The sequence below is a fragment of the Electrophorus electricus genome, chromosome 3, assembly GCF_041902795.1.
Source record: "Electrophorus electricus isolate QZ-2024a chromosome 3, ASM4190279v1, whole genome shotgun sequence".
In the NCBI taxonomy this organism is placed as follows: domain Eukaryota; kingdom Metazoa; phylum Chordata; class Actinopteri; order Gymnotiformes; family Gymnotidae; genus Electrophorus; species Electrophorus electricus.
In genome coordinates, this window is record NC_137499.1 from 245,966 (window position 1) to 270,859 (window position 24,894).

The 24,894-nt window shown below is 38.1% G+C and overlaps 2 protein-coding genes and 1 long non-coding RNA gene across 5 annotated transcripts; 2 read left to right on the forward strand and 1 right to left on the reverse strand.

The window, feature by feature from the left end:
* The first annotated feature begins 7,776 nt into the window (after window positions 1-7,776).
* gtf2a2 (general transcription factor IIA, 2) lies at window positions 7,777-10,100 on the forward strand. The gene is made up of 4 exons (XM_026995619.3): window positions 7,777-7,981; window positions 8,782-8,886; window positions 9,085-9,211; window positions 9,767-10,100. Exons 1-4 carry the CDS (start codon window positions 7,910-7,912, stop codon window positions 9,790-9,792), a joined length of 330 nt encoding a protein of 109 aa, XP_026851420.1. The 5' UTR covers window positions 7,777-7,909; the 3' UTR covers window positions 9,793-10,100.
* A 2,576-nt stretch (window positions 10,101-12,676) lies between these two features.
* Window positions 12,677-19,359, forward strand: LOC113567563 (uncharacterized). 2 transcript variants are annotated; one of them, XR_003409470.3, is made up of 7 exons: window positions 12,677-12,793; window positions 14,253-14,385; window positions 15,911-15,990; window positions 16,227-16,352; window positions 16,578-16,689; window positions 17,521-17,732; window positions 17,969-19,359. It is a non-coding gene; the product is annotated as an uncharacterized LOC113567563 (long non-coding RNA). The 2 variants fall into 2 exon arrangements; XR_014120237.1 differs by having other exon boundaries at window positions 12,722-12,834.
* Window positions 19,294-24,830, reverse strand: rab8b (RAB8B, member RAS oncogene family). Of its 2 annotated transcripts, XR_014120232.1 has the most exons (9): window positions 24,538-24,830; window positions 22,912-22,972; window positions 22,759-22,819; window positions 22,473-22,550; window positions 22,153-22,242; window positions 21,983-22,048; window positions 21,754-21,804; window positions 20,708-21,409; window positions 19,294-20,232 (listed from the first exon to the last, which is right to left on the reverse strand). XR_014120232.1 is itself a non-coding variant. In XM_026995618.3 (8 exons), the coding sequence occupies exons 1-8, from the start codon at window positions 24,659-24,661 to the stop codon at window positions 21,317-21,319; spliced, it is 624 nt and encodes a 207-aa protein (XP_026851419.1). In that variant the 5' UTR covers window positions 24,662-24,830; the 3' UTR covers window positions 19,294-21,316. The 2 variants fall into 2 exon arrangements, 1 of the variants encoding a protein (XP_026851419.1); XM_026995618.3 differs by having other exon boundaries at window positions 19,294-21,409.
* Window positions 24,831-24,894: the final 64 nt, after the last annotated feature.

Here is a 24,894-nt window from a genome sequence, read left to right on the forward strand (position 1 = left end):
TGACGTTACTTTTTCCTGCAGGTCCGAGACATCATCAGAGCTGATATGATGTTACAATAATAAGTGTCCCATTATCAACATATGGAATTTGTGACAGATCCTAACATTGCACAAAGCTGGTGAGTGGATATTTTTTAAATTCACCTCAGTATATTGTAATAATACTGGAATTCACACATCTGTACATTTCCTTAATGTCATTTGCAACGTAAAGTAAGATGTTAATTCAGTTCCTGCCACACTATGTGGAATGATTAGTTAAGCTATAGTTAAAAAGCACTACTGGAACTTCTTCAAGAAAAAGGAGACATACTTCCCTTGGAATATAAATCCTAAAATATGAAATTAAACATAATTGTTCAATTATATTTAATGTATAATTGGTTCAGGCTTGTTGAAAGAGATACATGGATGAGAAATGGGCAGAGTAAAACATTTGTCTTTCTTGCAATGAAGTTGCAGTTACTGAAACCCTCGGAAACCCTCAGCTGTAGATGGTAATGAAGTGTTCAGTAATCAGCCCAGTCACCCTCCTGGTGTCATTTGGATGATGTTACAGCTGGAACTTATAATAATCTTTTAAAAAGTCTTGGGGTTTTCATCTCCTTTAATCAAACAGTTTTAAAGTTTTGGACTGTTATCTATTAGGATAGTTGTCACAGAAACGTATTAAACATGGAAACATTCTCTCCATGCTACTCCATAATTACTGAATGATACTGTGTGTGTTACGTGGTATTGATTCATTGTTTTATATGTTATATGTTAATACACAGAGTTTTAGATGTTTTTGTCTGTTTTTGTAAGATTATTATATTATATGATATTGTCAGGAGAATTTATGAAAGAGCAACAGACATGTTTATTAACTGGCTGGAGTATGTATGGTATTCATGAGCATGACTGTATGTGTGACTCTGTGTGTGTGTGTGTGTGTGTGTGTGTGTGTGTGCGCACATGTATGCATGTGTGCACATCTGTATGTTGATGCTGTGTGTGTGTTGATAGTGTGTGTTCATTGTGTGTGTGTTGTTGGTCTTATTGGTCCACACTGATTATCAGCTCGTATCATTCATTATCTGTGAAGTGCTCTCAAGGTCGCAGGGCTGCAAATGCAATTATCCTGCTGCTTTATTAAGTGGCCCATTTAAAAATGCTGAATCGCTGTAATTAATTTAGGGCCTATGTCCCCAGAGGATATGATCGTTTCACCAATGCCCTCTCACCCTACTCCCCGTGTGTGTGTGTGTGTGTGTGTGTCTGGGTGTATATGTGTGTGTTAGGGTGTATGTGTGTGTGGGGGGGTGTATGGGTGTGTGTGTGTGTGTGTGTGTGTGTGTGTGTGTGTGTGTGTGTGTGTGTGTGTGTGTGTGTATGTGTGTGTGTGTGTGTGTTTATTCCTTGTGAGGACTTGTTGAGGTATTACTGATATTAGGGTTATTCCTGTGTGAATCTATATAGAGGTGCTGTGTTAAAATAACATTATTTAGATTTAACATAACCAGCACAAAACTGTAGCTCTGTACAAGGAATATTTGTGTGTGTGTTTGTGTGTGTGTGTGTGTGTGTGTGTGTGTGTGTGTGTGTGTGTGTGTGTGTGTGTGTGTGTGTGTGTGTGTGTGTGTGTGTGCTATTTAAAAACTTCAAATCTAATTAAATTATTAGATTATAAAACCATAGGAAATGAGTGTTCAGCAAAAATGCTCTCTAAGCATGTTCCACACCCACAGCTCCAAAACCTTCTCACTTTATAACCTATTTGTCTAGATATTCTCCACTGTTTGCTCTTTTAATATTAGGCAATGGGTCATATACATTTAATTAAAAAGTAATCAAGCAGTTATTGAATCTGAATATGTTGCACTCCCTGTCTGCTCCGAGCAGATGGTCAATTTCTAAATGTTCACCACAAATGGTAGCAGAATAAATGAGGAAACAGATCGTTAATAGGGTTGGGGTTGGGGTTAGGGTTGGGGTTAAGGTTATTTAATAGGGTTAGGGTTAGTTGTTATGGTTAGGGTTAGGTTAAGGTTAGGGTTTAGGCTTAGGTTTAGGATTAGGGTTAGTTAATAGGGTTAAGATTAGTTAATAGTAACATTACACAGAGCTGCAATTTGAAATCCAGACCAGTTCGTTCATATTATTTGAAAAGTTTTGAAGCAAAATGTTCCATTGGTTCTGTGAGTAACAAACCCTGGACTGATCCCTGAACTGATCCCCAGACAGAACCCCAGCCCTATAAAAAAAACATTTAACCCACCCACAGCAAGTAATAAAGTTTGGAATAGCAAGCAGGGCTGCTTGTCTTTCACCCTCGTGCCTCACATCCTCGATGCTGAAAACCCTGAAAACCATTAAGCCATTGCACTTACAAAAGAGGGGAGGCCATAACAAAGTAGCACATCTGCAGAGGAGATATTACCAATTACCAATGGAGTCTTAGTCCACTGACCCTGGGTTGTAGCAGAGAAATCTAATACTCAAAGCTCCGCCCATCACTCTTACGGCCAATGAGGCGAGACAGAACTCCGGCTAGGCTATGGTGTCTGGCTATTTATAAAGAGTTTATAACGATACAGGTTGTCAAATGGTTGGGCTGACCTCAGATCAGTTTTGATTTCTTAACTGCTTTTGCTTGACTTGTTTGGTTTATCTGGATAAGTGGGACTGAGAGTTTACACCAAAGTTGCATCATCAGAATAATATACAGCAGGGATGAATATATTTCAAAATTGCTCTTCAAAATATGAGTGCTAAACAAATCAATGTTAAAAACATTGTAATTTCTGTGTTTGGAAATCAGAAAGCAAATTCTGAAGTAAAAATACAATGCTATTTTTATACATATTATGCACGTAACACTAAAGAACACAAATTTTAAAAACAATAATTTATTGTCTTAGTAATCTGTTTAAGGCACATGTAAACATTTGCTTGTTTTCTTTTTGCAGAACATTTGATATTTTTAGGTTAGTACACTGAATATCAATACTGTGTGAGAAGATAAGCCATTTTTTGTTAATTGCATTGTTTTATGACAATGGAATAATGGAATTATTGATTAGGATTATTAATTAAGTCTCAAGGGGATTGTTGTGTTAATTGCTCTAATTGACTTAATAACCTGTTTTCCATATTATTTAGCAGTCTGCTCCTGATGGAGTGGTTAAGGATTGGTGTTAAGTGTGCCTGTATGGTCACAGCATTCATTCGAGGGCTTGGGATATATTGCCACTTTTCACAGTAAATAGCCTTGCTATGAAAAATATAAAATATAATGCCCAAAGTATTTCCAAGCAGGTTTGTGAAAGTGGTGGTTACTGTAAGGATTGCTATGAAACCCCTCTCCTTGTCATTCCTGTTGTTAATGTACTGAGTCTGTTCTGGCCGCGATACGCTGCTCTGAGCTCAGGCCGCCTTCCTGTCCTACTTCCAAAAGAGCCTTGTATGACATGCTAATGGGAGCTAAGATGAACTCTGTCTTCTGGGTTAGAGGTTATAGGTCAAGTAGTGAATGCTCCCTGTGAATCTCAAAGGTCATTGAGGATGGATAACAACAGCGTTAGGCTCCCATGGCAACACTCAAACAGAGTAGCTGACATACCACAAGAAACTTTGACTGATCTGCAAACAGCTCTCTGTCTGTTCTGTTTATTCCCTAACTGAATAGGGTATGAACCAAGCAGTGATACTCTATCAAAGATCCACTCTTTTGTGTGTGTATGTGTGTGTGTGTGTGTGTGTGTGTGTGTGTGTGTGTGTGTGTGTGTGTGTGTGTACGTGCATACGTGCTTGTGTGTATGATGAAGCTCTGTTTAGGTCCTTTTTAAAGTTTGTTTATAGCATGTCTAAGTCATATTTCATATCAAAATGCCACATTTTTGAGTGTCCACTATGCTCACAGTTTCTCTATCTGAAGGTTCCTGACCTGGCTTGCCCTGTAGGGTCCTTCTGTCAGTCACAAACATCTCATTGCAGGTCCTAGCGCCCTGTAAAGATCTTACATTGCATAGCTTTTGCCCAGTATAAGTTATTCCATTTAAGAGTTTCTCTGGTCTTTTTCTGTGTTAGATGTTGTATGCTTAGTTAGAGAATAGAAAGAACAGACATTGAATATTTTTAAGGAATAAACCTAAAATTTACCAACAGCTGTAGCCTGCCCACTAAAAAGAAGCTTTATATAGCAAAAAGTAATTTGTTGATATTAAATTATCCAACAAAACAGAGACACTAAATAAATGTTAAGATCTTTAAGATGCCAGCACATAACTAGACAAATACATCAAAGAGCAGATAGTCCAACCAGCAGATGAAGTGCAGATAAATCTATACAGCAGTGCTCATGTTTTTGGATTTCCTGGGTAATTCCGTTTGACACAGTAATTAAATGAAGGAAGCAATGCCCATTTCCGTCCGCTCCTCTGTATCTATCATCGTTTAAGACTCGTCGCCCTCCGCTGCACAAAAGCTCATGTGCAGAAGGAGATGAATAAGTTAAACGAACACTATTATTTCACAGCAAGCGAGAACAGCGTCATTGATCAATTTTATTAGTTTGGTTTTATGTTGAGCTCACACTTGGTGTGTGCAAATAATTGCTTACCTGGTTGTGTTTCTATTTACAATGTGCCTTATTTGTATTCCTCTTAAAATTTGACATTATTGCAGAGAGGTGTCATCTCAAATCTCTCTCTAAACACTTCTATTTGTTATTAAGTGACAATTTATAAAGCTTGAATGTAGTGAGTAGTTTACTAACTTCCTTACTAATTTATCAGTGATGTTTGTGCTTATTCATGCAACTCTTGGCATCTTCATTTGCATGTGTAAAGTATTGATGGAGAGTTTGACTGCACTAAGATCCTCAAGCTCAGGTCCAGGTGTGGAAACCATGACTTAATAAAGCCACTACCAAAATGTTTCTGAAATGAAAAATGATTAACTGGATCTATGGAAATTTATTCAGTTCTTAATATAATAACAGAATTGCACTTTATTTAAAATGATAAGACTTTATATAGGGTTCGTGGTTAAACTTTGATAGGGACACTGTGAGTTTAAATGCAGACAGAATGGAAGAGTTTTGCTTCCCTCTGAACACTAATCTGGTTTCCTTACAAATGCTTAAATATGCATGATGGCAAGTAATGTTTGGAAACAGTGAAATATCCCGTTTCTGCTTATCCAGTTGTTTCAGCTGTTTCAAATATCACTAAATTATAAATGTCACTCAGTTACACATGTTCCGCATAAGGTTTTAATAAATATTTTAGTAAATATTTGAACCATAACATGTTGAGAGAAAATGCAATACTCTATATGTAAAGACATCTGTTTGAATCTGGACAGTGAAAAGCATAAATACAATCATGTTATAGTGCAAAGATTTGTGAAATAAATCAGTAACTTGAGGTAAGTCAGTAACTTGATATAAAGTTTACATGGTACTATAAATTGGGATAAAATTCATGAATCCTGATGAAACAGGCCTTTCAGATATAACATTTAATCACAGAAAAATGTATACTTATAATCCAGTTAAGTTTGTCATTGAAATTAATTCTACACTCAACATGTGAAAATGATGTTTTCAAAACGATATGCACAGGGACTTCAGAGCCCAACTAAAGCTCATGATAATACTGAAGCAGCAGGGCTAGGGCACATTACTGAAGAACGTCCAGAGTATACAGCTGTGTTCAGTATAAATGTGTTTATGATAATGCAAACATTACTGAAGAACACCCAGAGTATACAGCTGTGTTCAGTATAAATGTGTTTATGATAATGCAAACATTACTGAAGAACACCCAGAGTATACAGCTGTGTTCAGTATAAATGTGTTTATGATAATGCAAACATTACTGAAGAACGCCAAGAGTATACAGCTGTGTTCAGTATAAATGTGTTTATGATAATGCTAACATTACCAAAGAACACCCAGAGTATACAGCTGTGTTTGGTATAAATGTGTTTATGATAATGCAAACATTATTGAAGAATGCTCAGAGTATACAGCTGTGTTCAATATAAATGTGTTTATATTTTGTGAAATGTTATTCTAAAATAGCATTCAATCTTCTAGCTGTATCATTTAATATATTAAAGTTAGAAACATTTTTTCAATCCCTAATATTATGGTGACTAAAAAGATATGGTGGATAGATAGATAGATAGATAGATAGATAGATAGATAGATAGATAGATAGATAGATAGATAGATAGATAGATAGATAGATAGATAGATTGTTTGTTTGTTTGTTTGTTTGTTTGTTAGATGGTTTATCTTAAAAACGCCCTGCTGCCACCTTGTGGCGACGACGAAGACTCAGGAATGGCCTGTTAACATTCCCCGGAACTGAGGTAGAATAACTGATTCATACCAAATTTATCTGACGCATCAAAAACAGATCATACAGAACATGCTCATTTATACTTTTTTATTTGTGCTTTTGATGATTTCTCCTGCATTCTTTCAATTAAAGCATTTCGTTTGCATTCACAGAACTTCTTGGACTGCCCCAACAATTACGATTGCTCCAGATTTGTGCTACAAGTCATGCACAGTTGTTCCCCAAAGAAAAAAAAAAAATACTTTAGCTATCTATTTCATTACCTTGAAGAAACTGGAATATAAAATTGTGACTTGATGAACAATCATGTTGAGATTATGCTGTCAGACACTAGTACTACTATTCATAAACTACGCGTTAACTTTATAGCCTAAATGATAACAAATTGGCCTTCAATTAAAATTAATTTATTTAATTAAATATTTCATATTGTCGGTATTGACAGTCGCCGATCCGTTTCGACGCCTGCCTCACCTCGTCTGCTTGACCTTCTTCCGTTAGTAACGCCGCACTTTGGCGAGTCGCTGAAATAGTTATAGCAGTACGATATGTTGTCGTTTACTAACTTGGAAAGTTACTCATTTTTACCCCTAAATGGGTAAAAGATTTACCCGTAAATTTTTATGAAGGCCGCCGTGCAAATAAGGAGTTGCAGCTTTGGGGAGGCAATCGTGCCAGTCGCAGTTCTCCTGAAGGCGCGCTTCCGCCGAGTCTGGTTTATGTGGCGCAGTTAAACTGGTCTTACACTCAACGCGAAATTAAGAGAAGAATTTGAAAATGTTCTTGCATCAGGCTCAACGAATTTCATCAACATTTTGCAGAGTTCTTTCTTTCTTTCTACCTGTAGGCCTAAAACTTAAAATAGCTTGTCCGATATGACCGAGTAATGTTTTACTAGACTACAGCTTATTCAACAAAATGTCACATTTATTTTAATAAAATTATTTGACAATAAAATAGTAAAACAAATTAACTCAGTAACTGTTCATGTCAAACGAAGCATATGTATTAATTTACATCAACATACCTACAATACATAGGTACAAAATGAATATATAGGTGCAAAAATGAAATATCAAACTAAAAAAATAAAACAATCTTATTGGTGTAGATTCCATGTAGGCTATCTAGGACTATATGTTTTCATATTTTCATATTTATTTATTTGTTTATATATATTTGTTTATAGATTTAATTGTTATTGGTATTTTTAGATTTATTTTAAATGTAGGTAGTATTTAAATTTGAGATATAAATATTTTTGTTTCTCTCTGGACCTTTTGCATTCATCACGTTATTCTTTCATAAAAGATTGACTTTTATTTTGTCGTAGTTGTGTGGCGTCGCCTATCCACGCGACTGAAGACTTTTGTTTTGTCGTAGTTGTGTTGCGTCGCTAATTTACGCGGCTGAAGACTTTTATTTTTGCGTTTTTTCGTCCTTGTGGAAGTTGAGGAAGTGAAGTGTCAGGCAGAACAGTCGGGTTGCTAAACACAGAGCATCCCGGCGATTGATTATTCAAACTAAGCTGATTTGATTTCGCTATAAAATAAGAAATGGCATATCAGTTGTATCGGAATACGACCCTCGGAAACAGCCTACAAGAGAGTCTGGACGAACTTATACAGGTAAAATAGCCCAACACTCGCTTTCGTGTAGAGCTACATTAGCTAATAGCTTACAAGCAAAAGATGAAGTCGTTTGTTCGTAAATTGAGTGGTTATTGTGCACAGTTGGAGTGTTTGTTTGTTTGTTTGTTTGTTTGTTTGTTTGTTTGTTTGTGTGTGTGTGTGTGTGTGTGTGTGTGTGTGTGTGTGTGTGTGTGTGTGTGTGTGTGTGTGTGTGTCTCTGTGTCTCTGTCTGTGTGAGGGTAGCAGTTAAACACACACTGACAAACAATATGGCTAACTGATCATCTCTGCTGTGTGCGCAGGTTATAGTGATTAAGATGGCGAGAAACCCGACTTTATATGGGCCTGCTAACTTAGCTAGCGGTGGGGAACATTTTTTTCAAATGGGCATTCCTAAAAGATTTCTCTATCTCGCTAATGTGCTTTCAGCGAAAGAGTTTGTTGGATCGTGATTGTTAAGATACCAAACGGAACAGCAGAGAGAGAGAAAGGGTAGAGCTCGTTCACAAAATATACTGTCGTATAGCTAACCTGTGCCGCTAAATATACCGCTAGCCACCTTTACCATACCATTCGCTTACTCTACCATACCCTTACCTTATCATATTCTACCATACCCTTACCTTATCATACCCTACCCTACCCTTACCTTAGCCTACCTTACCTTTACCCTACCTTATCTTATCCTTACCTTGCCTTATCATACCCTTACCTTACCTTATCATACCCTACCATACCCTTACCTTACCCTACCTTGCCTTAAGATATGTATTTAAGAACCTTATTTTGTTACACAGACTCAGCAGATTACCCCACAGTTAGCCCTACAAGTACTTCTGCAGTTTGACAAAGCCATCAACACTGCACTGGCCAACCGAGTTCGCAACAGAGTTAACTTTAAGGTGAGTATGCAGTACCATATCAAACAATATTCTCAGAATTATGTTTATGTAATAATACGGTAATGGACGTTGTTGTTGTTGTTGTTGTTGTTGTTGTTGTTATCCTGGTTATCAAAACCTAAAAGTGTACCAGTAGACCTCATCTGAAAGAATACATTCTGGATTAATTATGAGGGCTTCTCTCTGTCCTCTTCCCAGGGATCACTGAACACGTATAGATTTTGTGACAATGTGTGGACATTTGTTTTAAATGATGTGGAGTTCCGTGAAGTAACTGACCTGGTGAAGGTGGATAAGATGAAGATTGTAGCCTGCGATGGGAAAAGTAAGATTGTTGTTTCTTGTTTGTTGACCACTCCCCCAGCCTCCCCAGTGCAAATATGTTATAATTCTAGCCTATATGATACTATAGAGGTTGGATAGTAGCCAAACCTTCCACCATTCATTCTGACTGGGACTGTGTAATATCTGGGCAGTATGTGTTTTATGGCCAGTCACACAGATTTACGGTAGTAGATCAATTTGCAGATTTTCTGCAATGAAGCTTTAGATATTTTTTTCATTTTATGGGCTTTAAACAATTTAATATGGATGTCAGAATTACAACATGTAGTGGAAACCAGTTTATGCTTTCTCTGCAAACTACATATTAAAATACTTTGTTTTGTAGCAGTTCCAAGGCCACTTGGCCTGTTGTTCAACTGTCATGCAGTCCAAAATAATATCCTGTTCCAAAGAGAGACCCTAATCATTGCCTGAGACTGCAGGCTTATTAGGAGAAATGTGCTGATTTCTGAAATGGCTGAGAGAATGTTGTGCAGGGTTATTTGGATTAAGTGTGGTTGGGATTATAAAGATTCATATTCTGTTTCTGTTTCAGACACTGGTTCCAATCCAGCGGAGTGACAGGGTGGTCAGAGGCAGAAGGCAGGACCTAGGTGCAGAAGCAGAGTGCCATGCTGACTGAGGAAGACTAGGGTGAAGGCCAGTCACACAGGGAGGACTGTGTACATATTATTTATTACAGGCGACAGCTCTCTATCCTTCATGTACCAACCAGCTCAGCACAAGGCTGCACAAGATAAGGCCTTAAAAATGATGATTTTTTTTTTATGGATATATGTATCATTTTTGTAGAAATGCCTTTTGTTTTGTTTTCTGTTTCAGTTTATAACAATTGAGCTTGAATCATTTAATAAAGCTGTTTTAAAATATGTGTTGTGCAGTAAATTCACTGGAGTGAAATGTGCATGCATCAGTGTTGACATACCGATAATCTGTCTGAACAAAGAAAGTCCGGTGTGTCATGTTATGTCTGAGTCAAACCCTGTCTGCAGTGTTTCTTTTTATGCCACAGCTTTAATCAAAATGAACCATTTATGTGTGAATATGCATGATTCTGTTTCGAAATAACGTGTGGGTGATGAATGCTTACTGGAGAGATTAGTTGGATTATTGAAATTGATCATTTAAAATTATGGTTTTAACTTCAAAATCTAGTGGTCCATACTTCTAATGCACTTATCAAGGCCTTTGTACCAATTACAAATGCCTTGATACGGGGAGTATCCAAGAATCCGAGAAAGCATACATTTGTTTTTTAACAAGTTTGCTACATCCACCCTGCTCCCACGGTCTGGCGTCTATCATCATGCTATGGTAATCTAGTGCATCGTTAAACCCTAAAGCCTTTGTAGCTCTGTCTTTTTCCAGAGTAGATTTACTTATAATCACCATTTATTAAACCTACGTTAAGGAGAGGTGACTCAAGGTAAGTAAGCACCTTTATCTCTGTCCTCACTTCTGTTGATCAAGACAGTGTTAGGAATTTGTGTTTAACACTGTCAGGTTTGCTTATTGTTTACTGGAAGGGCTCAGCCAGTTTTGGTGTCGTGGTATCTGCTAACTGAGGTAAGAGGATCACTGTTGGCACAGGACAGACAAATGAGGAGAGACAGTAGCCTGTTTGCCATGGAGAAGGTTTTGGTGGGAAAAAGGGTTCTCTTAAGCGATCTTCCATTAAACATACTTTATTCAGTTCTCAGATTACTATAGCTCCCTCTGCCCATGTTTAATCTGCACTAGGAATACAAGCATCTGGTAGCATAGTTTACCAAACTATATGTCCAGGAATTAAAGTAAGCATAGGTTTGTATACTTTTGGTTGGAAAGATTGAGGTAGACCACTGGTGCATTGTGTGAATGTTTCAACAGTAGAGAAATGGAATAGAAATGTCTGAATAATCTTTGAACAGGATCTGTTCTGAATGTGATTTCACCATGGTCCTTTAATCTCTGAGGATTAAGAGAAAAGAACTGCTCTTTACAGAGAAGATGCCTACACAGCTTTCTACTGCCGGTCCCTCAAATGCTCAAATACTCTTACAACATCAAAGCAGCAGAGACCTGTGTACAGAACCCAAACACAGTGCTATCGCTCCCTTGCCCTCAACCCATTAAACACCTGCTGTGTCAGTGTACCACAGAAATGTTGATGATTTAAGTCATAAAAATCATGGATCAAGGAAATAAACCCAAGTAATATACATTACAAAATGTGCCATAAAATGGAAAAATCCAACTGCAGTGTATAAGAAAATATATATGTTGGATTTGTATGTAAAATTTGTAAAAGTTTAAAAGGCACAAGTTATTACCACTCAACATAAAAAAAAGTCAAATGAAAATCATGACCTCAGTGTTACAGATGTAACTGGGAGAAAACGTTTCTTTTTATGCTACACTACCTTTAAATGCTGTGATGTATTATCACAATGTACTGATTTTTTAATATGTATGCAGAGCAGCTATGTTACTACCCATAGTTTTACAGATCTTATGATTGCTGCCACAATAAGTGTAGACCTGTCTCTGAGTATGCTCTTTGTATGAAACAAAATGTGCAATGTCTCTCCATACATTTTATCCTTAATGTATTTATTTTCTAGTTTTCACCTTTTTTTTTAAAAAAAAAAAGGTTTTTGAGAGAAATCTAAGTTAGATGTCAACTTGCCATCAAACATCTGATCCATCAGTGTGAATCACAGGACCCAGAAGAGTTGATAAGGATTTACTGACATGGATGCACACTGAGTCGTGCTCACCCAGGCTCAACTGATCTGACCTGGGCTCACTCGAACTGACCTGGGATCAGTCGTGCTGATCAATGCTTAACCATGTGCTCATGTAGTATCCTGTCTGCCTCTGGTCTGCCCTTGTAGAATCCTTCCGATGTAAATGGATGATCAAAAATTATGTTTGAGGAAGCAGCGGTGAGCATCTTCATAAACTCAGAATGTAATTTTTACCATACAGATCGTGTTTACCATGCAGATAGTTATTAAAAGGAGGGGTGTTATTTCCTGCAAAAAGTATTTTCAGACATTGCTCATTGTTGTCTGTTTGAATTGTCCTGGTTGGCCCCTCTAGCGTCCCTGTCTCCATGGTTTCTGTCTTTTGTCAGTATTTCATTTTCTCCAGTCCTTTTCCGGGCCTTGTTTTGGGTGCGTCCCAGTTTGCATACTACTTACTGAAACTAGCTAGTTTTTGAGTATGTAGTATATAGTTTGTAGTATATAGTATCTGTATAGTATGTAGTATTTAATATGTAGTATATGTATAGTATGTAGTATTTAGTATGTAGTATATAGTATATGTATAATATGTAGTATTTAGTATGTAGTATGTAGTATATAGTATATGTATAGTATGTAGTATTTAGTTTAGTAAAAATGGTCAAATTTGAGTACACTCGGTTTTTGAGTGTGGTTTGAATGGACACTTGTCCCATAATGCAACGCAAAACGGAAAAGGAGGAGCTATTCGCGTCTGGAAATTTTTGAAAAAAAATGGCGGACATCGTACCTTACGTTCAGCGACGACTGTTGCAGGCGAACGGATTATATACGTCAGTAAAACTCAAGAGTTCTTCCAAAATAATCAATAAACGTAAATGGTTGCTATTTTAGTAAGACATCTGTTTGAAACGCATGTTACTTTAATTTAGCTAGCTGCAGTAGTGTTTGGCCTTCGTAGGTAAGCCAAGATAGCTAGCGTTAGCCACTTAGCCAGCTAGCTAAGTTTAACTTTATAAGCGAGGTAGAATTTCAAGAGTAATACCAGCAAAACAAGGTTAAAATAAACCATGGAAACCTTCTCAGGGACCGAGGAAGACCTCCACCTGCTCATGACAGGGAAAAACAAATTTAAAATAAATTAAATAAAATGTAAAAGTCTAATTAGTTTTGGGGTTTTTATGTTTAATTATAGATATGATTAATAATAACGATGGTAATATTAACAGTGTTAGTAACTATTAATTTGAATTCCAACTTTTAAAATAACAAGAAACATATCAAGAAATATCCATTGTACCACCGAGTGTCAAGGATTTGTGCTCCTTCAGGCTTTGCTTAGTGTATGTCCCTGGTAGCTTACATGCAATCAGATAGACTACATATAAATGTCAGGAAACCCTATTCCTGGCCACATGCGAACGTCCTTGGCTCTTTGATTCCATTGGTAATTTGTTGAGCTGTCGAGCCCCACTGCCTTTCATTCCGGTTTCTCTAGTTTCTTTAAACGCAGCTTTGTTATAAATATTCTGCTCCCACAGTCCCACGTATTCCTTGTGAATATATATTCGGATACCGTGGTAAACCTGTGAAGGCTGCAATTCATAGAAAAAATACATCCGGAAATTACACGTAAGGTTGGATAAAGCAGCACTCTTCTACGAGACCGACTGTCGTAAAGCATTACGGTGAAAAATATCGTTAATTTACATTTTTTAGTCAAAGAAAATCTCCATCAAGTTGTAGCTCACAATTACGTATGCTGGCATGGCAACGCTTCAATATCGGCTTTTAGTACGAAACGAAGTCGTTTGTTAATATTATGTACTAACTCGCCAAACCCGTACTATTAAGATCAGTATATAGTGTATTCCTTAGAGTATTGGTGTGTAGTATGAAATTGGGACAGAGCTTTGGTTTTCACTTTTTCATTTGTATAACCTGTTCTTGTTAGTGCTCATTCTCTGTTAGTTTGCTGGTATTTCAGTCCATGCCTCTGTTGTATTTGCTGTTAATAGTTGGATGTACTAAGCCCTTATTGCCTTATTTGCTCTGCCTGTATTTCTTTGCCTGTTTGTGTATTCTGTGTTCCTCATTGTAGCCTGTTTCTGTTATCGTGTGTTTGTCTCTTTTGTTTACTATGCATTCCCAGACTCTGTGTTGGCTCATTGACCCTGGAGTGTACTAACGACCCTGATTATGGATTTGCCCTTAATAAATCTTGCTCTTCTCAGCGTGTGTCTGCCTCGTGATCGCTCAGCATTACACTAATAGGTTAATTTGCTCTTGCAGGGGGAGATCATCTATGTGGTGAAGCATGTGACAGGAGCCAGTGCAGCTCAGGACTGTTGGACTGTTAGGGGAAGAACTCAGCTCTACCCTGTACCGTGCACCTCGGCTTGCTCGCTTGACACCGTTTTCTTTTGTAATACTTTTTTTTTGCTTAGTTTACAGAAATGGGGCCATGTGTTTGAACATGCAACTGTGGGCCAAGTTTCAATTTTGCTGAAAAAGTTCTTATAGTTCAGATAATTTTAGGAACTGAGAAATGCATCTGCTTTTGGCAAACAGATGTGTAACTGTAGCTCTCCCACATGAAGGACAAGTTGCTGAGGGTTTTGTTCCTCAGGTCTTCAGTGTTTTTGCTGAACGTTGCTGTCTCGGGTTTTATAGTTGTGCTTCTACAGCTGAATGGGGTGTCCATGCTAAAGCAACAGGGTAGAGTCCAGCACAGAATTAACAACCTTATGTTTGATAAAATCTGTTCTTAAGAGTAAACCCATACAAAGCTGGGTTACGTATCAGGTTTGTCAGCAGATGTCAGAAAATATCCTGCATGGATTTGGGGCAGAAACAGATTATGATTGATTGAGTTAGTGGGTCATTCACTGAAAGGCATTTTGTTGCCTTGTTTCTGACCTGTTTACTTTTAAGAAATATGATTCTAATAGACCTAAATACCATTAATAATGTCCTTAAGACTCTTAAAGATCAATATATTACTGTGGTCATCATTAATAATGTTCTTAAGACTCTTAAAATCAGTATATTGCTGTGGTCATCATTAATAATGTTCTTAAGACTCTTAAAGATCAGTACCTTGCTGTGGTCATCATTAATAATGTTCTTAATACTCTTAAAGATCAGTATATTATTGTGGTTAACATTTTGCTTCTCACTACTGCTGTGAGTAGTCAGCAACGTCACTGAATTCTTCTTTTGCATGTTCATGCCCACCACTGCACTCCAACCATGCCTGACACATCGCACAGTGTTCTACGACTTAGAATATGTGTTTGCAGTGAAACCGTGTCTGTTCTGTGTGCACTTTCACCTAGATTTCATTTAAACTCCTGCCTGAAATTTTGCATTGTATATGTCTTCTTTAATTGTTGTGACCTTCATTCATTTAACTTTTTACATGAGGAACAAAAAAGCATCTGTCTTAAAAGTAATCAGGTCAGGAAAAGTAAACGTCATGTTATTTATTCCATCTGGTAACATCTGAGCTTCAATAAGCTGAAAGTCTTTGTAGGAATGAGGTTACCACATATTTGCGCATGTGTGAGAGTGCATGTGCATGAGTGAATAGAGTGAGAGAGAAAGTTCCTCTGTTTGCATGCAAGTCTGATCTGCCATTATCTAGAATGAATACTGGACTAAATGCAGGAAGTTCCATTTTAACCACTCCCCTATCATTCTGCCTTTCTTTACAAATACACAGACATTTTTCTCTGGGTTTAAAGCACTTTTTAATCTGGTCCTGGTCTCTCATTGTTTAATCTGCTCAAATAACATAGAAACCCACATGGTAGAATCTAGATGACTGAAAGCTCATAGCATATTTTCCCCCCATAGAAAAATCAAACCAATTCTGTGATAATATAGTATTTACAGGAATATGCATACAGTTTTCATACAAATTCTGTTTTACCTGATTTGTTTTACAGGCACAGAAGACAGGGACTGCACAGACCTTTCATAAGAACTAGTGCATTTATATCCTTCCAACCAGCAAAGAACCTGATACGTCAGTGTTTTCTGCCATATTTGTTTTCTTTAACCATAAACAGATTCGCACACTGTCCACAGAGGCAGTATTACAACTTTAAGATTAACAGTAACATTAACATTAAAATCATGCTGTGCAGGATTTTACCCTGTCTAGATGTTAAGATGTCAACGCACGATTTTGACAAAATCATAAAATATTATAATTTTATTTGACTTTACAGTAATTAATTGCTCTTTCCTTGTGCCTTGCAGTTGTGGTAGGTGCGGGTGTGGCCAGCTGCGGAACCAAAGTGTGACTGTTCCGCCACTCTCCACCAGAGGGAGCACAGAGGAGACTCAGCACGACTCACAATAGGAGAGATGGGCTGTGGCTATGAGGTCTGACTTCTTTTTTTTTTCTTTTTTATCATAAAAATAAATAAATAAACTGTATCATTAAAAAAATCCGAATGAATGCTAGAAGGTGCCAGGTAATGTTTATTTGTGATTTACATGAATGCATATGTGAGATTTACAGAAATCTCATTAAAGTATATAGTAGTAAAGTTTACAGCAAGAAGATCTGCTTAAATATCCTGCGCTTCTTTATCTCATGCTGGGCAGGAGTGGCTCTTCATGCTGGAGGTGCACTTCAAGACCATTCCTTCAGGTCACCTGGCAGAGTGGATGCTATTGGAATCTCACCCTGGGGAATCATGGAGAATAAAGATGAGATGTAAGTGTGCAGCTCCTAGGTGCACACACTCAGTATACTGTTTGTCCTCCCTGAAGGAGGACTACTTGTGCTGTGTACTCTGAGGGGCCCTGTGAACAGTGCAACACCACCGAGTTTTTAGGTGACTCAGCCACACCAGACCATGTCCAGTCACCAGTACATCACCAGAAAACACAGAAGCTTCTGCTGACCAGTCAGAGAAGCTTCCATTATAACTGTAGTCAGATCTACTGCATGGTGATGGAGGGTATGAAAAAGAGAGAACTGGTGAGTAAAGGGACAACAGAAACCTGCATGTCTCTCAGCCTCAGTGGATAACAGTGAGGGACACCAGGACACTGAGCTGGCCGTCTTAATGTAAATGTGTTCCAGTGACAGTCTGGACTAACACCTCTGTAAAATTTTCCAGTGACAGTCTAGAGTAACTACACCTCTGTAAAATGTTCCCGTGACAGTCTGGAGTAACTACACCTCTGTAAAATGTTCCAGTGCCAGTCTGGAGTAACTATACCTTTGTAAAATGTTCCTGTGACAGTCTGGAGTAACTACACCTCTGTAAGATGTTTCCATGACAGTGTAGAGTAACTACACCTCTGTAAAATGTTCCATTGACAGTCTAGAGTAACTACACCTCTCTAAAATGTTCCTGTGACAATCTAGAGTAACTACACCTCTCTGATTATTTTCTAGCCCAAAGCCCTCAAACTGCTGCGGATGGACCTGAATTAATTTTTCACTCATTAGAAGTAATTTTATCCTAAAGAATTCAAGAGTGATATTCAGCATATTCTAAATGTCTGATGGACTCCTGTTCCCTGCTGTCTGATCTAGCATGAGGAAGAAGATGTGGATGTCCACATGTGCGATCCCAAGATCAGCTGCTTCCAGTACACGCTCCACCAGCTGATGGTGTAGGCAGTGTTGAAGAGGCACCAGAAGAGGGCGCTCCCCCTGTGGCAACAGGATGAGGAGATCATGACCAAGGCTATGACCCAGTCTCCCAGAGTGGACAATATTTTACAGGATCTGGATAAGATGTCCAAGTGAGGGATCACTCCTGAACATAACATAAAGGCAATGTGCAGTACATTGGTGTAGAAGATGACCTGTTAACAGTGATGTAGCTTGGAGTATAAATATGAATGCTTAACTTTAATCCATGGTTAGGCTCAGTCTTTCATTTGCATTAGAGAAACAAAGAAACTTCATCAAGAAAAGTATACATAGAGTGTTTCTTTATCTCTTCCTCTGTTTCTCTCTCTCTTTGTGTGTGTGTCAGGGAGTTTGGACAGTTAGCATATGATCTAAAGCACAATAAGCAGCTGGTCATGAATGAAGCTGGAGAACTGGAGTGAGCTGGAGTGACTACACCTGTCGCCCACACCTGCAGTCAAATGCTCCTCAGGGACATGAGTACAGGCAAGAGCAGTGGCTTCAAAGCACATCACACACACCCTGTAACACACACATACAAACATATATGAACACACCCTGTAACACACACATACAAACATATATGAACACACCCTGTAACACACACATACAAACATATATGAACACACCCTGTAACACACATACAAACATATATGAACACACCCTGTAACACACACATACAAACATATATGAACACACCCTGTAACACACACATACAAACATATATGAACACACCCTGTAACACACACATACAAACATATATGAACACACACTGTAACACACACATACAAACATATATGAACACACCCTGTAACACACACATACAAACATATATGAACACGCACTGTAACACACACATACAAACATATATGAACACGCACTGTAACACACACACACAAACATATATGAACACACCCTGTAACACACACACACAAACATATATGAACACGCACTGTAACACACACATACAAACATATATGAACACGCACTGTAACACACACATACAAACATATATGAACACGCACTGTAACACACACATACAAACATATGAACACGCACTGTAACACACACATACTAACATATATGAACACACCCTGTAACACACACAAACAAATATGAACACACCCTGTAACACACACAAACAAATATGAACACACCCTGTAACACACACATACAAATATATATGAACACACCCTGTAACACACACATACAAACATATATGAACACGCACTGTAACACACATACAGATTTGGCATTAAGTGTACTGTGAAATATTTAGCTGACCCCCCCTTTACAAAGTTCACTATGATCCGATGTCTTTAGAGGAGTTTTCACTAATGATGTAAGTGTTGTAGTATGTACTGTGTTTAACTGGGTGATTTAACATTCCAGTGAACAAATCTGAGTGTAACCTGTGTTTGAGTATTCCCGTTGGCATATCAGGCACATCTTGTTTATGAGGCAAATGGCATGAAACACATACATGTGTTTAACTAAACCAAGTGTCCCTCTCCAGCCCCAATCATACCCTCCCCGTGGATACCATCAACATTTTAGGAATACGTTTGTGCTTGTGTTCTATTCAATGTTTTTTTTTTAATTATAAAAATTCAGAATTGTTTTAACATGCTAACTTTTTTTCAGGTACAGATAGAACCAGGTGCATCAGTATAATTTACAAAAGATAGTTTAATCTTTATGCAGTATCAGTTTACACTGATATGTTACAGCACAGACAGGAACTGAGGAAAATATTAAAAAGAAATTATTGAGAAGAAAGATGCAGCATTAAACCCATGAAGGAGTTTCTACAGGAGGTTGAAAGCTGTCATAGTTACATTGTAAAGTATGCACATGTGCCAGCATGCGTGTTCAAAATCTGACCACTAAGGTCATCCAGGACGGCACACCTATGCAAGCTATTAGACTGTGTCTGATCAGTGCCTGTAACAGACACGCTAAACATCCAATGAAACTCAAGCAATCGTGTACCCTTAAACAAATGCAGTAAGCAATTATTTGTAGAATAACAAAAATAAAAAAGATTTTAAAAAAAGGTTTAATGATAGCTGGAGTGGTGCACTAATCTTCTAAGAATAAATGAACCTCTCATTGGAGTTTGAGCGTAACATTCAGTCGAATGAAAAGTTAAAGACATCAGTACTGCTGCTCCTGACTTCAGAACCAGTACAGAGGTATTGCAATCTACTGCGCGTAGTTAAGACTGAATACAAAAGAACAAAAGAAAACACTGTAGCAGTGGGATCAAACACTATACTATAAATCCTTACTTACAGAATCTTACAAAAAGGTAATTAGAAAAGGCAAAACATCAACATACTGTAAATACACTGAAATTAATATTTTAAAAAAGAGTAAATCGACATATTAATGTCATGCATCCAAACATGATTGAAGTGGTTTTTACAGAGTGATAAGTAACAGGTGCTTCCATATAGTAGATAAAGTATAAAAATATAATACCATTAGTAAACATAATAATGTGAATTTAATATCCAGGTCCCAGCTGAGGCCAAGCTGACTGCCACTTCAACAAGCATGTGGACATGAGTCTTCCTCGTTTGTCGAGACTGTGTGTGTGTGACTTCACTAAGAAAATGGAATGTACATGATATTAAAGAAATACATGAACCAAAAATACTAACCATGTCAACAATGAACGAAACTAGGGACCCGTTAATATTTGATAATCGACATGCTACTGTTAGCATTTGGGGATGGCCTTCATTTAGGGGGTAAAAAAACATTAACAATAGTGGCCCTGAAGGACACTTAAACAGGCCTGGTTTACCACAGTGTCTGCAGCTTTCAGTTCCTTTGGTCTCTTGTAATAACGGTGGAATCAGCTAGGCAGATTGGAAGACTGTCCTGGGAAATATTGCACTTCCTACAACGTAATCATTATCCGACTTTGGAACATGACAGAAACCTGTCCTACGCTTTCCTTACACAATCTGTATTTAGAAATCCTCACAAAATTACCTGCTAATATACTCAATGTAAACATTTTCAAAGGTCATATTTTTAAGACCAGAATAAATGTGCTTTTGAAAAACAATCTTACAGATATGATCCAGATTTCTTTGAGTCCTTCAGGATAAGCAATGGTGGTCCTTCAGTACTGTGTGTCCTTGGCGTGGTAACGACCTTGGACTCTTTCTTGTCAGTATTGTTGAGCCTAGCTACACATCTTCTGTATATTCTCACAAACCCAGTAGGATCTGGTTTCCTTCATGACATCAACTCTCACTAATCAAAGTAAAAGCAAATGAAACATTAACTTTTAAAACTATTGTTGCATAAAAAGTGCAGATGGGGAAGAACTTTGTTAGGATCTGCAAAGACAAGCCTGGTTTTGTATTGGGTGGGGGTGGGACAGGGCATGGTGGGGGCAGGGCTAATGAGGAGCCAGCTGAGCTCCATCTTCCTTTCTGTTCATGAGTCGTCAGTGTGTGTAAGGAAGAGTGTCCAGAGCTCTCAGCAGCAGCTCACACTCCAGTGGCACTGCAGGCAGCCTCTCTCTCACTCACACACACACACACACACACACACACCCATAAATTGTGCTCCAAATAATCCTACAGAAATTAAAACAAACTCCTAAGACATGTTCTCTGTCTCTCTCACACACACACACACATCCTGTTACACAGAGACTGGAAGAACTGCAGGGTTAGAGAAGAGTGCAGCGGAAGAAACTGGGCTTCTTTGAGCGATTTTCAGTGATCTTGACTGGACCTCCTCCACCTGATGGGCTATTCTCATTCTACACACACACACACACACACACACACACACACAAAAAAACAAAAACAAAAAACAAACAAACAAAAAAAAAAACAGGGAGTCATTCAGTTAACAGCACAGAAGGATTTAGTTTATTCACCCAAGAGTCTAATGATTTCAAAATCCATTCTATGAATTGGAATTTAAAGTTTTATGCTCAGGTGGGTAACTGCAATGTACTATTCAAAATATATACAGTACAAATCTGGGATTGTTTTTTTTTTTTTTGTAAAATCATAGTGAACTTTTAAACCTCACCATACTAAACCATGCCATTTTTATTACACAAGTATTTAATTTAATTTAAGTTTTAACAAAACTTACCATTTTCCGATTAAGTCTGGTCATAATGTCTCTGCTCAGGGTGAAGAAGGCCTGAAATATTGGAATGAAATTCAGGACTGTTAACATTGGGCTGAGCTTTAGGACAAAGACAATGGAGTCCAGTTCCTTCAGTTTAAATGGCTAATCATTTTGTGCTCTTTATTAATATTAAAAATATTTCATCACTCAAAACTCATGTCATGCAATATTTCATCTTAATTTCTCATACCTCTTCTACATTTGTGCTGGATTTTGCACTAGTTTCTAAAAACTTGATCCCATAATCAATGGCCAGCTGTGTAAACAATCAGAAACACAAATAACACATCAGGCCTTCCATCCCACAATGCAACACAAAACTGAAAGTTGGTGTCAGTATTTAATATTTCCTCTACACACCTTCTCTCCCTTCTCTTTCGACACTTGTCTCTTATCGTTGATATCACATTTGTTTCCCAAAATCATTCGCTCCACATCAGACGACGCATGCTGTTACAGAACAGGAAATGACAACAAAAATGACCAGAACTGTCTGATATACCCAAGCACCTAACACAGGTCATTTGGACAGGAACATTCCGCCTCTAGTTATTTGTGGTGTAAAGTCCAGTAAGAAAAAACTGACTGAATATTCTCCTTTTATAAAATCAGGTTAGTTGTCTTTCTCTCAGATCCTGTTCTCCACATTAGAGGCTGTGGTGGTATTAGAGTTCTCCTACCTCCTCAATGTTTCTGATCCAGTTCTTAATGTTGTCAAATGATTTTTCATTAGTGATGTCATATACCAACATGATGCCCTGAGTATGGAAAAGCGTAGGAGCACTATGGATTACAACAGCAGCAGAACCCCACAGAGGCTAATATACATGTTACTTCTTTAATTAACTCTTATCACTATAATACAATAAGTATATATTATATAGCTTCATGACCACCCAAACATTAGTATAGTAAAGCAGTAAATGTTATTGTAGTTGAGCAGGTTAAATCTGGTGTGGGTCTTACCATTGCGCCTCTGTAGTAGGCTGTGGTGATTGTTCTAAATCGCTCCTGTCCTGCTGTGTCCCTACAAAACACACACGTGCACATGTTACTTCCTAGGTTCCATCATGCAGGGCTAATGGATCTAATCTTCCTGACTAGCTCAGCATTTCTCACCAAATTTGAAGTTTTATTTTCTTTCCATCCAGCTCAATTGTTCGAATTTTGAAGTCTATCCCTGAAAGAAGATAATAAAGACAATAGGATCATAACATGGTCTCTCTAATTGATTCTAATTCCAGACAGCTTTAATCTGCTACAATGTCACTTCCTGTAAAAGAGGACAGCAAAGGTACACCCAGAATGTGCACTGGGTAACAAAGGTCTCAGAATAACGGGATTGCACATCAGTCTTGTTAAAATATCTCAGACAGATTTCAGGAAAGTATACCTGTGTACATCAGAACTACTGAAAATTGTCTAGTGAAGTAGTGCATTTTTATGGCAACTTATTTATATTTACCTATGACCATGAAAATATTTTTTTTATTTCATACATTTTTACACTTTATTCGTAAGGAACAGCTGAATGGAGAAGAATAAGATTATCAGGCCATATAGGCTCTGAAAGCAACTGCTACTGCATACATGCATACATGCCCCCACCTCCCGATGTCTTTTTGAAAATCAAAATATGGTCACATTAATTAAGTCTAAACATGTTGCTTTCAGTGGGAATTGAAACTGGTCCCAGTTTATTACAATTATGAGGGAACTTGGCAGTTTATGAGCAGTCTTCTGTCCACAGAAAGTCTTGACAGGATATAGAACAGGAAGTGAGACAGCAGCGTTCTCCATGGCAATACAGGAAGTCTGTGGCATAGCAACAACAAGAGGTCAAAGAACTCGAACTCCTGCTCTGCAGACAGGAAATGTCCTACACAATCACCCCAACCCAACCAATCCACCCCCCACCCCAGGATGGAATTGGCAACTGTCTTGTGAATCAAGATAACAAAGCAAATATCACTCCATGGAGGTAAACTAGCCAACTATCTGCACAGAAAACCAGGATGTTTAAATAATTTTCCCAACAAATCAAACTCACTGGACCCATTCAGTTTGGATTCCCATTACATTAAATTAACCCCACTTAATGCAGGAATTGCTTTAATCTAAGTAATGTATGAAATCTTTGGGGTTTTGATTCGTGTAAGGTATAAGTAATGCTATGTAATGCTAGGTAATGTTAGACTGGCACAGCTGACCAGCCAACATCCAGGGACACCAGCTATGTACAGCATTACTTTAACCCAGTGGGAGACCATCACAGGTATCATAACCACGTCTCACCTGGTCAGAGTCAAGCGGACACGTTAGAAATGTAGAGTCATCTGCTGACTGACCAGCCCGTAGCGCCTCAGCGACATTCCCGGCCCATAGCAAGACTGCTAGGTTAGCTAGCTTAGCTAGCTAAATGTTAGTCAAACTGATTATTTTCAGTCTCTGGTTGTTATTATGGCAGCAACTTTTAAAAACACCCCAGTGAAATATTAGCGCAGAAATTCAAGTGACAGAAAGCTGAAACACTGGACACAACATTTGCTAACTTGACTAAAATGTTATCCGAACAGCTAAGGGAATCTATCAAAACGGAAGGCCTTTTATTTCCCTCAGCTCTGGCTCTTCTCTGCTACGCTGGAGTATATATACCAAAAAAATGTTCAAAATGGGAAACGACTGGACTTCATATCCAGCGACTGTGAATAGTAAAATCAAAGATGAAATCTCTTAGAAACTGACCAATGGTGGAAATAAAGGTGGTGTTGAACGCGTCCTCACTGAAGCGAAACAGTAGACATGTCTTCCCCACTCCGCTGTCCCCGATGAGCAGTAGTTTAAAAAGATAATCGTAGGTTTTTGCCATGTCTGTTCCGATGACTTAGTTAGCTGCCTGGCCTGGTAGCAAAGTAACGGTATTTAACTAACAGTACATAAAAATGTGGGCGAACTAGTCTACGGACCCACTACACTGGCAGGAGTCGGGCGTGTGTCGGGTGACGTCATAGCCGACCAGCGCAGCTAAGGGAACAACAGCTGAGAAACAAAAACATTAAACTACGAAAGTACAAACCGTGCGCAGCCATATAGTTCTGTTTC